The 15,866-nt window shown below is 41.2% G+C and overlaps 1 protein-coding gene across 4 annotated transcripts in view; it reads right to left on the bottom strand.

Annotated features, from left to right (window-relative positions):
* Positions 1–880: 880 nt before the first annotated feature.
* Positions 881–15,866, bottom strand: part of CCDC15 (coiled-coil domain containing 15) — a 97,683-nt gene continuing 82,697 nt past the window's right edge. For all 4 annotated transcript variants that reach the window (XM_066254991.1, XM_066254989.1, XM_066254988.1 and 1 more), the window contains 3 exons: positions 3,028–3,204; positions 2,583–2,731; positions 881–1,782 (listed from right to left, as the gene is read on the bottom strand). In XM_066254991.1, coding sequence (XP_066111088.1) covers positions 1,661–1,782; positions 2,583–2,731; positions 3,028–3,204 — 448 coding nt within the window. In that variant the 3' untranslated portion in view covers positions 881–1,660. The remainder of the gene's footprint in view (positions 1,783–2,582; positions 2,732–3,027; positions 3,205–15,866) is intronic.

Below are 15,866 nucleotides of genomic sequence, written 5' to 3'. Positions count from 1 at the left end.
GGCTACAGCAGACCGAGTGACCCCTTGCTGGAGCCAGCGACCTTGGGCTCACACTGGTGAGCCTTGCTCAAACCAGATGAGCCTGCGCTTAAACTGGCAACCTCAGGATCTTGAATGTGGGTCCTCCACATCCCAGTCCAATGCTTTACCCATTGCGCCACCGCCTGGTCAGGCAAAAAAAAAAAATACAATTCTTAAAGGCTTACTCAAAGATAGAGTTACTTAAGCATTTTGACCTGAACAATGAATCTGGTTAATATCCAATCAATCTATTCGTACAGGTAATTTTCACTCTTCTTTTCTTTTTTTTAGTGAGAGAGGGACAGACAGGGACAGAGACAGGAACAGATAGGAAGGAAGAGAGATGAGAAGAATCAACTCATAGTTGTGGCACCTTAGCTGTTCATTGATTGCTTTCTCTTATGTACTTTGACCAGGGGACTCCAGCTGACCCAGTGACCCCTTGCTCAAACCAACGACCTTGGGCTCATGCCAGTAACATTGGGCTTCAAGCCAGTGACTTTTGGACTCAAGCCAGCGACCATGGGGTCATGTCTATGATCCCATACTCAAACCGGAGACCCAATGTTCAAGCCGGCTGAGCCTCTGTTCAAGCCAGCGATCTTGGGATTTCGACCTGGGACCTCGGCGGTCCAGGCTGACACTCTATCCACTGCACCACTGCCTGGTGAAGCCTGACTCTTATTTCCAATGACCTCAGTGATGTTTAGGTATTTTACAGACATTATCTAAGTGCTTCTTCAACACTTAACATTAGAGAAAGTATGAAAAAATAACTGCCAACATGTTTTTAATTCACAGTATTAAACCTTTTCATATTTTGTATCAGAAAGTACTATGAAGAAATAACAAATTCATATTAACTATAGCAATTTTTATTTCATCTGCTCTATAGGTATACCATTCACCAAATTTTTAAAAGACAGGCAACTAAAGGAAAGATTTTACTCACTTTGACTTCAGATTCACTTTCTGAAATGTCACTCACAATTATTTCACATAGAAGGTGTTCAAAAGACAGAAGTTTTATTTTCCTTTCTTTGACAATGATAAAATTAAAGTCTTATGACCAATGTTACTGAATGGAATAAGAGGTAATAAGTTTTTTAAAAAAAGAAGATTCTGAGAAAAACTATGTGCGTCAAATTCAAATTCTTCTCATCTCTAATTGTTATACACAACTAAAAAAGCTAACAGCAAACAAGATGACCATTGATGCTCAGAAGCTCATTTCATCATCTTTTCTGCTTCATTCAGACGTTTTTAATTGTATCAAGACTCAAAGATACAGTTTTAGAAAAACAATAAGTGACATAATCTCAAATATTTCTCAAGATGTCTTCTGATCATAGCAGACCAAAGTAAGAGAAACCTTACAGGTCTGACTGGTCATTTTTAAAACAATAGACTCCATATGGTTCACAGCAAAGAGACAAGTTTAGAAGTCAAACTTCCATCATGATCCCAAGGTGGAGACGGAAACAATGAGTCCGATCTAATTATGAAGATAGTTGTTACATGGGACAGTCTTTCTTTCCAGATAACACATCTTATACACTTCAACAGCTTTTCTTAAATAATCTCTCAGAGTTGATTTTAAGTAAAGGCTGAATTACTAACAGTTGATTTCAGATTCTTATTATACATTTTTTAAAGTCCGTCTGTGTGCAGAAGCAAAACAATGAATTGCGACTCGAAGAGCTGAGTTCCTCTCAGGGATATCACAGGAATTGATGACTGAATGTAGTGCCCGGGTATATGCTACAAATAAAGGTTTGCACAGTGATGAATGAAGTCACATTCTAACAACTCTCTCAACCTCTTTCCTGTTGGTACTGCTTCTCTACCCAGTCTCATAGATATTAACTTGAACTATCCACTGAGGGTCCTGGCACGTTGGCTCAATGGTGGAGCATCGGCCCAGCATGTGGAAGTCCTGGGTTCAATTCCCAGTCAGGGCACACAGGAGAAGTGACTATGTGCTTCACCACACCTCCCCCTTCTCTCTCTCTCTCTCTCTCTCCTTCTGCAGCCATGGCTCCAGTGGTTGAGCAAGTTGGCCCCGGGCACCTGCCTTAGGTGCTAAAATAGCTCCGTTGCCAAGCAACAGAGAAGTAGCCCCAGATGGGTAGAGTATCACCCAGTAGGGGGCTTGCCAGGTGGATCCCAGTTGGGGTGCATGTGGGAGTTTGTCTCTCTGCCTCCCTGCCTCTCACTTAATAAAAACAAAAACAAAAAACCAGGAAATTCAACTAGACAGAGGCCTAATTTAATGGCCATAAAATGCAAGCTCTAAAATTCTTCATTTATAGGAGAACCTGGAACCCCAGTCTACAGTAAGCCACAAATATTTCCCCTGCATAAATGGAGACAAGACAATAACAGATCTCAAAGAGAAATATAACTCACTATAATCTATTATTATTGCCTTAGAGTTGTTTTGTAAAGTGGTCATAACAGTTTTTGATATATAGTTAAGCACTCAACAAATGCTAAATTACTACAATCACTACTTTTTAAAAAATTGACACCAGCCCCAACCATTCCTTTAAGTAACTTACCTCTGTGATTTTTATAGAAAATACAATTGTTGGCACAGGTATCAGGATGAGCATCCCAGAAGTCAGAACCACAGCAGCACAGTGGAGGTAAAGTAATATTATACAGCTGCATTTTCTCTTGGATTTGGACCCTTAAAGCTTCTATATATCTAGAGAAATACAGTGTTATTAGTGAACCAGTAGAAAAATAATGAGCATGAGTCCTTATTTTACTACCAGCTTTAACTGGTAGTAACTATCCCACACCTCCGTGCCCCGACTCTTCCTCTTTGTATTGGGAATAGCACTAGAAATATGTAGTGCTATTCCCAAGAGGTATTTGGCGAAGTTCTGCACCCCCTAAAATATGAGAAGACACAGTCAAGTCTTACAAGGAAAAATAAGAACACTGATTTCCAAAAGTCTCTTCTAGATACAGAATTTCAAGCAAAACTCTTCGAAGTACCTTTGCCATTCCTTTCCTCTTTGTTGCCGTTTTTCTCTGGCTTCTTTTATTTCCTCAAGCTGTAGCTGGGCTAACATCTCACTCATTTTCTCCCCTGAACATGGCTCTTCATAAAAGTGCATTTTTAACATTCTTTGCTCTTCGTCATAACGTTGCTGCTCTTTCTTTTTCTTAATTCTGAGAATAAAATCATAAAATGGTTAGGAACTTTATAAAACCATTATTTAGAATTAGCTTTTAGGTGCAAATAACTCAAGAAATTTCCAGAAATAAGGTAGTTCGAAAACCAGTTTAACAATCCCTAAAATAGCTTCAAAAACTCCTGCTGGCTGATCTGAGTTTATCCTACAGTTCATATATATATCTATATAGAGTCTCAAATGGAAATGACCAATGGTTACTACTCAAGAGTTTTTCTGTAAGAATCCCAGTACAAGAGCTTTCTCAGATTAAAACTACAAAAGTAGACAGCACTTCTGTTTTTGGCAAAAATGGAGAAACAAGGACCAGATTTGCCCTCCCACCTTTAACAACCAAATAAATAAACAAATCAACCAATCAACCAGACAATATACAAAAACCAATGGTTTTCAAAATTCTGGACATCGGGCAATAAAAGACAATGATCCTTGACAAATGAGGTGAGCACTATTGACTTTAAAGTTTCCAGGCAGCAATATAGGGCAGGGCAATCGAGGTGGAGCCTTGTGTCTTCTCTGAGTTGGAGAGATGAAACTTAAAAGAGTCCAGGGATACAAAGGTAACTAGACTTCATGGACAGAATACTAGAGAGAGTTGTGCAGAGAGCTGCAGAGGGGCTTCTTCTAATACACAGCAGAGTACTATGCATGTAAGTGAGGAAAGGACCTAAGGCGAGAGACACAGCCATATAAAAGGGTGACTGGGAACAGGGCCTTGTGCTTGCACAGAATAGGGAATAGTGCCTGTTCCACAGTCAGCCTTGAAAAACTCATAATGCACAGGGCATTGGGAGGAATTTTCAGGAAGATCTACTTCATTAGTGGAGAACAGTAATTAGTTCTAGACAGAGCACTCTGCTCCAGACACACCTAACAAACTGTAAAAGCAAAGCCCTGAAGTAACTGTATCCAAAAACAAAGCTCAGGAAAATTCATAAGAATACAAAGATATCCAGCAACTAAATTCCCAATGCTGGCCATCTAATCAGATTATCGGGCATGCAAAGAGGAAGAAAATCACAACTCATAATGAAGAGAATGATCAATCAATCAAAACCAATATAGAACAGACAATTATTAGAATTAGAACACAAGAATATTAAAAGTTAAGATATAAAGAAACTGAAATCAGCCTGACCAGGTGGTGGCGCAGTGGACAGAGCGTCGGACTGGGATGCGGAAGGACCCAGGTTCGAGACCCCGAGGTCGCCAGCTTGAGCGCGGGTTCATCTGGCTTGAGCAAAGAGCTCGCCAGCTTGGACCCAAGGTCGCTGGCTCCAGCAGGGGGTTACTCAGTCTGCTGAAGGCCCGCAGTCAAGGCACATATGAGAAAGCAATCAATGAACAACTAAGAAGTCGCAACACGCAACGAGAAACTGATGATTGATGCTTCTCATCTCTCTCTGTTCCTGTCTGTCTGTCCCTGTCTATCTCTGCCTCTGTAAAAAAAAAAAAAAAAAAAAAAAGAAACTGAAATCAAACTTCTCAAGATTCCAACATGGCAACAGAGTAGGTGGACATTCCAAGTGCCACTTCTGTGGAAGAACAGTATATTAAAAAAATATAAATTTGAACTCAACTGAACATGAACAGGCCCACAAAAGATGGCTGCAGGAATGACTGAGTTATTTACTCAGTGTCGGATGAAACATCCTGCTGTAGTTTCCCCAGAAACCAGGAAGGATGTTCTTAATCATTTGATTCCTGGTCTAGTTAATTATCCTAGAATATGGTGACCTTTCTCTGTTCCTAGAGCCCTGGTCAGCAAACTGCGGCTCGCGAGCCACATGCAGCTCTTTGGCCCCTTGAATATGGCTCTTCCACAAAATACCACATGCAGGCGCTACCTCGATAAGGAATGTACCTACCTATATAGTTTTAAGTTTAAAAAATTTGGCTCTCAAAAGAAATTTCAATCGTTGTACTGTTGATATTTGGCTCTGCTGACTAATGAGTTTGCCGACCACTGAGAGGGCCCTTGCACAATAGCCTCCAGCCAGAATTTTCCTATAAAAAAGGTACGGTCTCAGACCACCCCTGAAGCTCTAGAGAACCTCTCCTCGATACACAGGACAGGTGGCCAACTCTGGAGCCCAGGCTGAAGCTTCCCGGTCTGGTGATGTGTTCCTCCATGGTTTGATGAGGTTTCTACATACTCATAATTCTCTTTTTCTTAGTCTATTGCTTTAACTAGCTAGCTATTACTCTTTAACCCAGGCTGATGTTTCTTTGTCTGGTGATGTTGATTCTTTTTCTTTATTCTACTTTAGGTTACATAAATTCAAACTTTTTTTTTTCTTGCCTTATTTATTGTTATTATTCGTAATAAATTTCTCTCTAAAATCCATCTGTACTTGCACTTCCTGTACAGTACAACCTCCCAGGACCAAATTGCATTACAATTTAATTTAAGAACAATTACTTTGAAAAACCAATTGTGGATTAAAAGAAGAGGAGTCCATAACCAAGGATCACAGAAGAAGCCACACTGAGACAGGTAGGAAGGCCTAGATATGGAAAGGGCAGCCCGCATCCAGGTGTGAGCGGCAGCTGAGGGTCTGAAGGGACTTTCATCATGGGGAAGTTCGCCCTGAGAGGTGTGGGTCCTAAACCCCAGGCCCGGCACCCTAGCCTAGGGCACCAGAGCCTAGAGGAAGTGCCCACACAGCAGTTGGTGGTGAAAGGAGCCCAGGTTTCTGTCTGGGAGAAAAAGAGCGACATCTCAGAGAGGCAGGTTCTGTCTTAAAGGGCCAGCACAGAAAATCTCCTTCACAGCCACTAACCTGGGGCTCTGGTGGGGGAGGGCTGAGAGGACTAGAGTTGTGTGAGGAGAGTGTGAAGTCAGCTGCCCAGGGAGAGACACCATGGGGGACAGCCATCAGAACCCTGTGCTGAGTCATTCTCCAATACTGCAGTCGCCATCTTTCTTGGGTGGAGCAGTCCCCTCCCTGCAGTATCAGCCTGGGGGAAAGCAACTGCTGCACTCTTGGGAATCCCTCTTGCCCTACCCTATGAAGACTGGGCCGTTCTGAGAGGACAGCCAGGAAGCAGGGTCACATCAGTGACTCCATTTTCTGGAGTTGAGGCCGGAGCTTTCCCCCACACGCTCCCAAGACTATCACTGCTGCTTCTGCCTCATGTGAGATTCAGAAGAAACTGTTTGGACTGTGGGCAGACCACATCTCTGGGTTTCAGAGGCCACACCTACCAGATTCTTGGTGGCCATACCCTTCTGAGGTCTGTGAAAAAAGTCTTAACAGACTGACACCTAGGGTTGAGGGATGAAGCTACAGCTACCACCCTTCCTAATCCCTGAACTACCCTAGGCTCTAGACCAGTGGTTCTCAAAGTGTGCACCAGGGTGCACTGGTGCACCATAGATTTCCAGGTGCGCCCTATGGTATTCTAGAGAAATATGTGCCTGTTGGGGACCAAAAATCCAACAGAGTTTTTGGAGTTTAGATTTTGGGGGGACAGAGGTGTGGGAACTGGCTGTAAGCTGACAGTCTGCCCAACCCCACACCTCACTTGCCTGATTAGGTTGTAAAGGCTGTTAAGCTGTGGTGCTGGATTGTTTACACTACACCCATGTTTTTTGGAAAGACTGGAGGCAAGTTTCTTCTATCCTTTGTTTGGTATAAAGTTAAGATGATATGTATGATGGGGGTTTTCTGTACTTGGTAAAATTCTTGGGTTGCCTTGGATACGTGATCAGAGACCATTGATTTGCTAATAGCCTCACTTTGCCCTATAAATAAAGCAAGATACTGTTTTTGGGCATGCTTTGTTCTCGCCAGCAATTACAGGGCCCTCCCAACCCCATATTTTCTTAATTCTGTGTATTTTCTTAATTCCACACCGTTCCCACTCAGACCTGGAATTACTAGTTGCACTTGTTCACGGCATATGCCCAGATATAAAAATAAATATAGTTACTCTATTATACCATTTCGCACGGAAATACTGCTTTTTGGTAACATATTATATCTATTATTAACACATCATTATATTATTTTTAGATAAATATACTCAAATAAAATGGATAGATTTTTCAAAAAGAAGAGTGATATTGAAGAATCTGATTCTGGAAGTAAGCAAAAGTTAAGTGTAAATAAAATAGAACTTGAAGACTGACGGGCAGAATTTAATTTATAGCATTTTCCATCACTTAACACTGAACAATACAATTGGATTAGAAACCCATTCATGGAAGCTTCAAGTGATTTTGGTTTAACATTAACAGAAGAAGAACTGGCAGCTACATCCACTGATTGTGGATTGATGATTAAACATAAGAAATTGTTTCTTGAAGCTTTTTGGATTTCTATAAAAGAAGAATATGTGGCCATATCTAAAAAAGCTTTGAACATTTTACTACAATTTTCAACATCCTATTTATGTGAATTAGGATTTTCTACCCTCAACACAATTAAGAATAAAAAGAGAGAAATTCTTCAATGTATTGACGAGGAAATGAGAGTTTGCCTTTCAAATATATGCCCAAACATTGAAGAAATTGCTAAAACACATCAGGCTCATGTTTCTCACAAATACAAGAAGAAAAAAAAATTAACACATTTGTGCCAGGACCTGCTCAATTTACTAAATCTTACTAAGAATGTATCTATATATATAAAAAGAACTTTTTTGTCTTTTTTTTATTTCTTAACTCCTCTTTTTTACGAATTCTAAAAAGCATAACTCAAAAAATGTAACATAAAAATATTTTTAATGTCAGAATAAATTTAATTTTGTCATTTATTTTGTTTAATTACCATAAAAGCACACTTGGACTTTATATTTTTTTCTTTAATATCTGACTTAATTATTATAACATATGTCTCAAAAATTTGCATATAGTGCACCTACAATTATTTGTAGGATTTTAAATGCGCCCCGACTTCAAAAAGCTTGAGAACCATTGCTAGACTCTACCAGAGGTTTTATTTCAGTGACCAAGCCCAACAAGCAGCCAACAGACAGAGGCTGCAGGAATCAGGACTTAGGGGAACTTGTTTTTTTTTTTTGTTTTTTTTGCATTTTTCTGAAGCTGGAAACAGGGAGAGACAGTCAGACAGACTCCCGCATGCGCCCGACCGGGATCCACCTGGCACGTCCACCATGGGGCGACGCTCTGCCCACCAGGTGGCGATGTTCTGCCCATCCTGGGCATCGCCATGTTGCGACAAGAGCCACTCTAGCGCCTGAGGCAGAGGCCACAGAGCCATCCCCAGAGCCCGGGTCATTTTTGCTCCAATGGAGCCTTGGCTGCCGGAGGGGAAGAGAGAGACAGAGAGGAAGGCACGGCGGAGGGGTGGAGAAGCAAATGGGAGCTTCTCCTGTGTGCCCTGGCCGGGAATTGAACCCAGGTCCTCCGCACGCTAGGCCGACGTTCTACCGCTGAGCCAACCGGCCAGGGCCTGGGAACTTGGTCTTTTAAGTAGACCTTCCCCCAGGCCCAGAGTGGGTAAAAGCCAGGCTAGGTATGCAGCTGGTATTTTCCATGTGCACCTGGGCCCAGCAGAGGCAGCCACAAAATCTGGATTGCTTGTAGCTCCAAGAAGGTTGCTGAGGGCCAGTCATGGGCAGTGTCTCCCACTGGTCTGTGCCGGGTTCCTGCCAGGGAGGCCCAGGACTGGCATATCCAGGGGCCAGCTGGGGAAAGCTTCGGTTCAGGTCCTAACAACCCTTGCTAGAGTGGTATCCTAAGGAAAAGCTCCTCACACCAGACCCAGCTGATGTGAGTTCCACTGTCTGTGATCAGCACGGGCACAGAGGCTCATGTGCATTAGATAGGGTGGAGCTTCACAACCAGCCGGCCAGGGCACTGGATATTCTGTCCTGCTAGGCTAGATTTCATAGGGGGAAAGGAGAGAGGCTTGGAGCATGGACATTTAATATGTGGGTCCCTGTGAGTCTATTGTTGGATCTGGTTGAGGGGCTTAGCCACCTTCAGCAGGGGCACAGTCAGCCACAGGAGAGGACTCTCTCAGTCTTCCTTCCTGAGACCAGGGTCTCACCAGCGAAAGAACTTCTGCAGAGGGGACTGTCAGCCACATTCAGTCTGAACCTGCTGCTCACCTTGTTGGGGAGAAATAAAATTTGAATATCCAGCAGTAGCTGAGGGATTAAGCTCTGGAGTAGGGGCCACATTCCCTGTACTAAGCTCCTGAGCAAGAGATCCCAGAAGTAGGGGGTCCTGCTAATGTTGTTTTCACAACCTCAGCTGCCCTAACCCACCAAGCGTGCAACCTGTACAGTGGTTGGTTGGGTGAGGCCAGTCTGAGCCCATACTACAGTCTTACTACAGACTTTGTGGGAAGACCAGGCAGCTGCAGAGGAGAAGGAGCAGCTGAAAAGTGGAGACAAATCTTACAGAGCTTGAGCTTTTACGGAGCTGCTGTCATCTCTAAGCAGGATCCTTATACAAAGGTTGGCCCCTCCCACACTACTCAAGCACAGAATATGCAGACACAAACAGCAAAAAGTGCAGTAGCGGCAAACAGGTAGCCCACAGTAGGTTACAAACAACAGCTGATGCCAACCCAAAAAGATCTAGAGCCAACACAACTGGTAGTGGATGGCACACAGTACCAATCCTAGACTCAGCTACCTACATAAGCAGCATGCCTAAAGGTGGAGTCTGGCAGGCACCAGACACTGTGGAGAATAAATACACCCAACAGGACAGACATTGCACAGTGTGTAATACACATGATCAAGGTTGATTCTTTCAGCCAGCAGCTTGAAGGGATAACCAAACTCATTAAAGGACCAACTACATCTAATATTCACATACAACAAGAGGGAAAATAGTACCATCAAGAAGCATTCCTAGAACAAGAAAAACAGGTGGCCTGGAGGTCAGTACCACCAAGCCCATATTCTTCATAAAGACACCACAGAAATTTCAAAGCCAGATAGAGCTACCTAATAAACAGACAAATGCGACCCAAATGAATCAAGAGAAATCCCCAGAAAAAGAACTGAATAAGATAGAAGTAACCAAACTACCAGATGCAGAGTTTAAAATAATGATTGTTAGGATGCTCAAAGATCTTAGAGAAACAATGGCGGGACATAATGAGCACCTAAATAAAGAGATAGCAAGCATCAAAAAGGACATTAAAATCATAAAAAAGAGCCAGTCAGAGCCTGACCAGGCAGTGGCGCAGTGGATAGAGCGTCGGACTGGGATGCAGATGACCCAGGTTCGAGACCCCGAGGTCGCCAGCTTGAGCGCAGGCTCCTCTGGTTTGAGCAAAAGCTCACCAGCTTGAATCCAAGGTCGCTGGCTCCAGCAAGGGGTTACTCGGTCTGCTGAAGGCCCACAGTCAAGGCACGTATGAGAAAGCAATCAATGAACAACTAAGGTATTGCAACGCGCAATGAAAAACTAATGATTGATGCTTCTCATCTCTCTCCGTTCCTGTCTGTCTGTCCCTGTCTATCCCTTGCTCTGACTCACTCTTTGTCTCTGTAAAAAAAAAAAAAAAAAAAAAAGAACCAGTCAGAAATGACAAATACAATATCAGAAATGAAGACTGCACTAGAAGGGAGGCTGGATGAAGCAGAGGATCGAATCAGCAATTTAGAGGACAGGATAAACAAAAAACAGAAGCAGAGCAGCAAAAAGAAAAGAGGCTCAAAAAGACTGAGGAAACTCTAAGAGAGCTTTGTGACAACATGAAGAGAAACAACGTCCATATAATAGGGGTTCCTGAAGGAGAAGAAAACAAACAAAGGATAGAGAACCTGTTTGAAGAAATCATAGCTGAAAATTTCCCTAAATTGAAGAACAAAAAAGTCACACAAGTTCAAGAAGCACAGAAAGTCCCATTAAAAAGGAACCCAAGGAGGCCTACACAATGACACATCATAATTAAAGTGCCAAAGTTAAGAGGCAAAGAAAGAATACTAAAAACTGCAAGAGAAAAACAGTTAATTACCTACAGAGGAGCCCCCATAAGGATGACATCCAATTTTTCAACAGCAGCAACACTTGAGGCCAGAAGGGACTGGCAAGAAATATTCAAAGTGATGCAAAACAAGAACCTACAACCAAGACTTCTTTATCCAGCAAGTCTATCATTTAAAATTGAAAGAGAAATAAAAAGCTTCCCAGGCAAAAAAAAAAACAACAAAAAAAACCTAAGGAATTCATTAGAACCAAACCGGTACTACAAGAAATGTTAAGGGGCCTGCTATAAAAAGAGCAAAAGGAAAAAAAATCTAGAAAAAGAGGATTGTAAAGTTAAAGAATAAAATGGTAATAAATAAATATATATCAACAATAACCTTAAACGTAAATGAATTTAAATGTTCCAATCAAAAGACATAGGGTAGCAGCATCGATAAGAAAACAGGACACACCTCAGAACAAAAGATACACATAGACTCAAAGTGAAGGGATAGAAAAAAGTATTTCATGCAAATGGAAATGAAAAAAAGCTAGGGTAGCAACACCTATACCTGACAAAACAGACTTTAAAACAAAGGCTATAGTAAGGGATAAAGAAGGTCACTACATAATGATAAAGGGATCAAGCCAACAGGAGGATATAACCATTGTAAATATTTATGCACCTAAAATAGGAGCACCTCCTCCTATCAATCAATCCAAAAATCATCCTGGGTACACTATACTGTAAATATAGTTTAATAAAAACCCTAGATTGTGAATCTAGTTATAGGGTCTAAACCCCCTTATTTACCAAAGAAGTATGCAAGAACTGCTAACTCATGCCACTGAGCCTAAAACCACGGCTTTTTCAAGCTTTTAAAGGGTAGTAGTTATCCGTTGGTCTTAGGAGCCAAATAAAGCAGACTTTGATAGACATAAAAGGTGAGATCAACAGCAATACTATATCAGTAGGGGATTTTAATACCCCACTAGCATCAATGGATAGATCCTTCAGACAGAAAATAAACAAAAGAAACAGTGGCCGCCCTGGCCGGTTGGCTCAGTGGTAGAGCGTCGGCCTGGCGTGCAGAAGTCCCGGGTTCGATTCCCGGCCAGGGCACACAGGAGAGGCGCCCATCTGCTTCTCCACCCCTCCCCCTCTCCTTCCTCTCTGTCTCTCTCTTCCCCTCCCGCAGCCGAGGCTCCATTGGAGCAAAGATGGCCCGGGCACTGGGGATGGCTCCTTGGCCTCTGCCCCAGGCACTAGAGTGGCTCTGGTCGCAACAGAGCAACACCCCGGAGGGGCAGAGCATCGCCCCCTGGTGGGCAGAGCATCGCCCCTGGTGGGCGTGCCAGGTGGATCCCGGTCGGGCGCATGCGGGTGTCTGTCTGACTGTCTCTCCCCATTTCCAGCTTCAGAAAAATACAAAAAAAAAGAAAAAAAAAAAGAAAGAAACAGTGGCCTTAAATGATACACTAGATCAACTAGATTTAATAAATATCTTCAGATCCAAAGCAGAATATACATTCTTTTCAAGTGCTCATGGTACATTCTCTAGGATAGACCACATGTTAGGACACAAAACAAGTCTCAATAAATTTTTAAAAAGATTGAAATCATATCAAGCATCTTCTCTGATCACAACGGCATGAAACTAGAAATCAACTACAATAGAAAAATTGAAAAACATTCACACAATTGGAGGCTAAATAGCATGTTATTAAATAACGAATAGGTTAACAATAGGTCAGGGAGGAAATAAAAAATTTCCTTGAAAAAAATGATAATGAACATACAACAACTCAAAATTTATGGGACACAGCAAAAGCAGTCCTGAGAGGGAAGTTCATGGCATTATAGACATACTTTAAAAAGAAAAAACTCAAATAAACAACTTAACCTTGCATTGAAAAGAACTAGAAGAACAACAAATAAATCCCAGAGGAAGTAGAAGAAAGGGAATAATAAAGATCAGAGCAGAAATAAATGACAGAGGCTAAAAAAAAATACAAAACATCAATGAAACCAACAGCTGGTTGTTTGAAAAGGTAAACAAGATTGATGAACCTTTAACTAGACTCATCAAGAAAAAAAGGGAGAGAACTCAAATAAATAAAATTAGAAATAAAAATGGAGAAGTAACAACTGACACTGCAGAAATACAAAGGATTGTAAGAAAATACTATGAAGATCTATATGCCAAAAAATTGGACAACCTTGGTAAAATGGATAAATTCCTTGAAACATACAATCTTCCAAGACCCAATCTGGAAGAATCAGAAAACCTAAAGAGACTGATTACAACAAATGAAATTGAAACAGTTATCAAAAAACTCCCAACAAACAAAAGTCCTAGACTAGATGGCTTCACAGGCAAATTTACCAAATATTCAAAGAAGAACACCTATCCTTCTCAAGCTATTTCAAAAAATTCAAGAGGAGGGAAGACTTCCAAGCTCCTTTTATGAAGCATTATTCTCCTTTCAAAACCAGGTAAAGACACTACAAAGAAAGAAAACTATAGACCAATATCCCTGATGAATTTAGATGCTAAAATTTTCAACAAAATACTAGCAAATGGGATCCAGCAATACATTAAAAAAATCATACATCATAATCAAGTGGGATTTATTCCACTTTGCCAGGGAGGTAAAGCTGGTACAATATTTGCCAGTCAATCAATGTGATTAATCACATAAACAAAAGGAAGGATAAAAATCACATGATTATATCAATAGATACAGAAAAAGCATTTGATAAAATCCAGCACCCATTTATGATCAAAACTCTCAGCAAAGTGGGAATATAGGGAACATACTTCAACATAATAAAGACCATCTATGACAAACCAACAGCCAACATCATACTCAATGGACAAAATTTAAAAGCAATCCCCTTGAGATCAGGAACAAGGCTGGGGTGCCCCCTTTCACCACTCTTATTCAACATAGTTCTGGAAGTTCTAGCCACAGCAATCAGACAAGAAGAAAAAATAAAAGGCATCCAAATTGGAAAAGAAGAAGTAAAACTATCATTATTTGCAGATGACATGATACTGTACATAGAAACCCCTAAAGTCTTAGTCAAAAAACTGCTAGACCTGATAAATGAATTTGGCAAGGAGGCAGCATATAAAATTAATATTCAGAAATCAGTGGCATTTTTATACACCAACAATAAACTGTCTGAAAGAGAAATTAAGGAAACAAACCTCTTCACTATTGCAACAACAAAAAAATAAAAGTACCTAGGAGTAAATTTTACCAAGGAGGTAAAAGACTTGTACACAGAAAATTATAAGACATTGAAAAAAGAAATTAAGGAAGATACAAACAAGTGGAAGCATATACTGTGTTTATGAATAGGGAGAATAAACATCATTAAAATGTCTGTATTACCCAAAGCAATCTATAGATTCAATGCAATTCTTATTAAAATACCAATGGCATACTTCTAAGATATAGAACAAATATTCCAAAAATTTATATGAAACCAAAAAAAAAATCAAAACCCAAACAAACCACGAATAGCCTCAGCAATCTTGAAAATGAAGAATAAAGTGGGAGGCATCACAATTCCTGATATCAAGTTATACTACAAGGCCATATTAATCAAAACAGCTTGGTACCAGCAAAAGAACAAGCATACAGATCAATAGAACAGAACAGAGAACCCAGAAACAAACCCACACTTTTATGGTCAATTGATATTTGACACATTTGAAATGGTGTTGGGAAAACTGGACAGGTACATGCAGAAAAATGAAACTAGACCACCAACTTACACAATTCACAAAAATTAACTCAAAATGGATAAAAGACTTAAATGTAAGTTGCAAAACTATAAACATCTTTGAAGAAAACATAGAAAGTACACTCCCCAATATCTCTTGTAGCAATATTTTTGCTGATTTATCTCCACAGGCAAGTGAAATAAAGGATAAAATAAAGAAATGAGACTATATCAAACTAAAAAGCTTCTGCACAGCAAAAGACACCATGAACAAAATAAAAAGACAACCCACACAATGGAAGAACATATTTGCCAATAACCTGGTAAAGGGTTAATAACTAAAATTTATAAAGAACTTCTAAAACTCAACACCTGGAAGGTAAACAATCCAATTTAAAAATGGGCAAAGTTTTCTAAACTTGAATAGACACTTCTCCAAAGAGGACATACAGATGGCCAATAGGCATATGAAAAATGTTCAACGTCACTAATCATCAGAGAAATGTAAATTAAAACCACAATGACATACCACCTCACACCTGTCAGAACGGCGCTCATTACCAAATCAACACACAGTAAGTGCTGGCGAGGGTGTGAAGAAAAAAGAACCCTCCTGCACTGCTGGTGGGAATGCAGACTTGTACAGCCACTGTGGAGAACAGTATGGAGCTTCCTCAAAAACTTAAAAATGGAACTGCCTCAGCCCTGGCAGGGTTGGCTCAGTGGTAAAGCATCGGCCTGGCGTGCAGGAGTTCCAGGTTCGATTCCCGACCAGGGCACACAGGAGAAGCACCCATCTGCTTCTCCACCCCTTCCCCTCTCCTTCCTCTCTGTCTCTCTCTTCCCCTCCCGCAACCAAGGCTCCATTGGAGCAAAGTTGGCCCGGGCGCTGAGGATGGCTCTATGGCCTCTGCCTCAGGCGCTAGAATGGCTCTGGTTACAACAGAGCGATGCCCCAGATGGGCAGAGCATTGCCCCCTGGTGGGCATGCTGGGTGGATCCC

Source organism: Saccopteryx bilineata, chromosome 2 (assembly GCF_036850765.1).
Source record: "Saccopteryx bilineata isolate mSacBil1 chromosome 2, mSacBil1_pri_phased_curated, whole genome shotgun sequence".
In the NCBI taxonomy this organism is placed as follows: domain Eukaryota; kingdom Metazoa; phylum Chordata; class Mammalia; order Chiroptera; family Emballonuridae; genus Saccopteryx; species Saccopteryx bilineata.
Note: the sequence above shows the minus strand (reverse complement) of the source record. Positions and strands in the feature narration are given on the sequence as shown.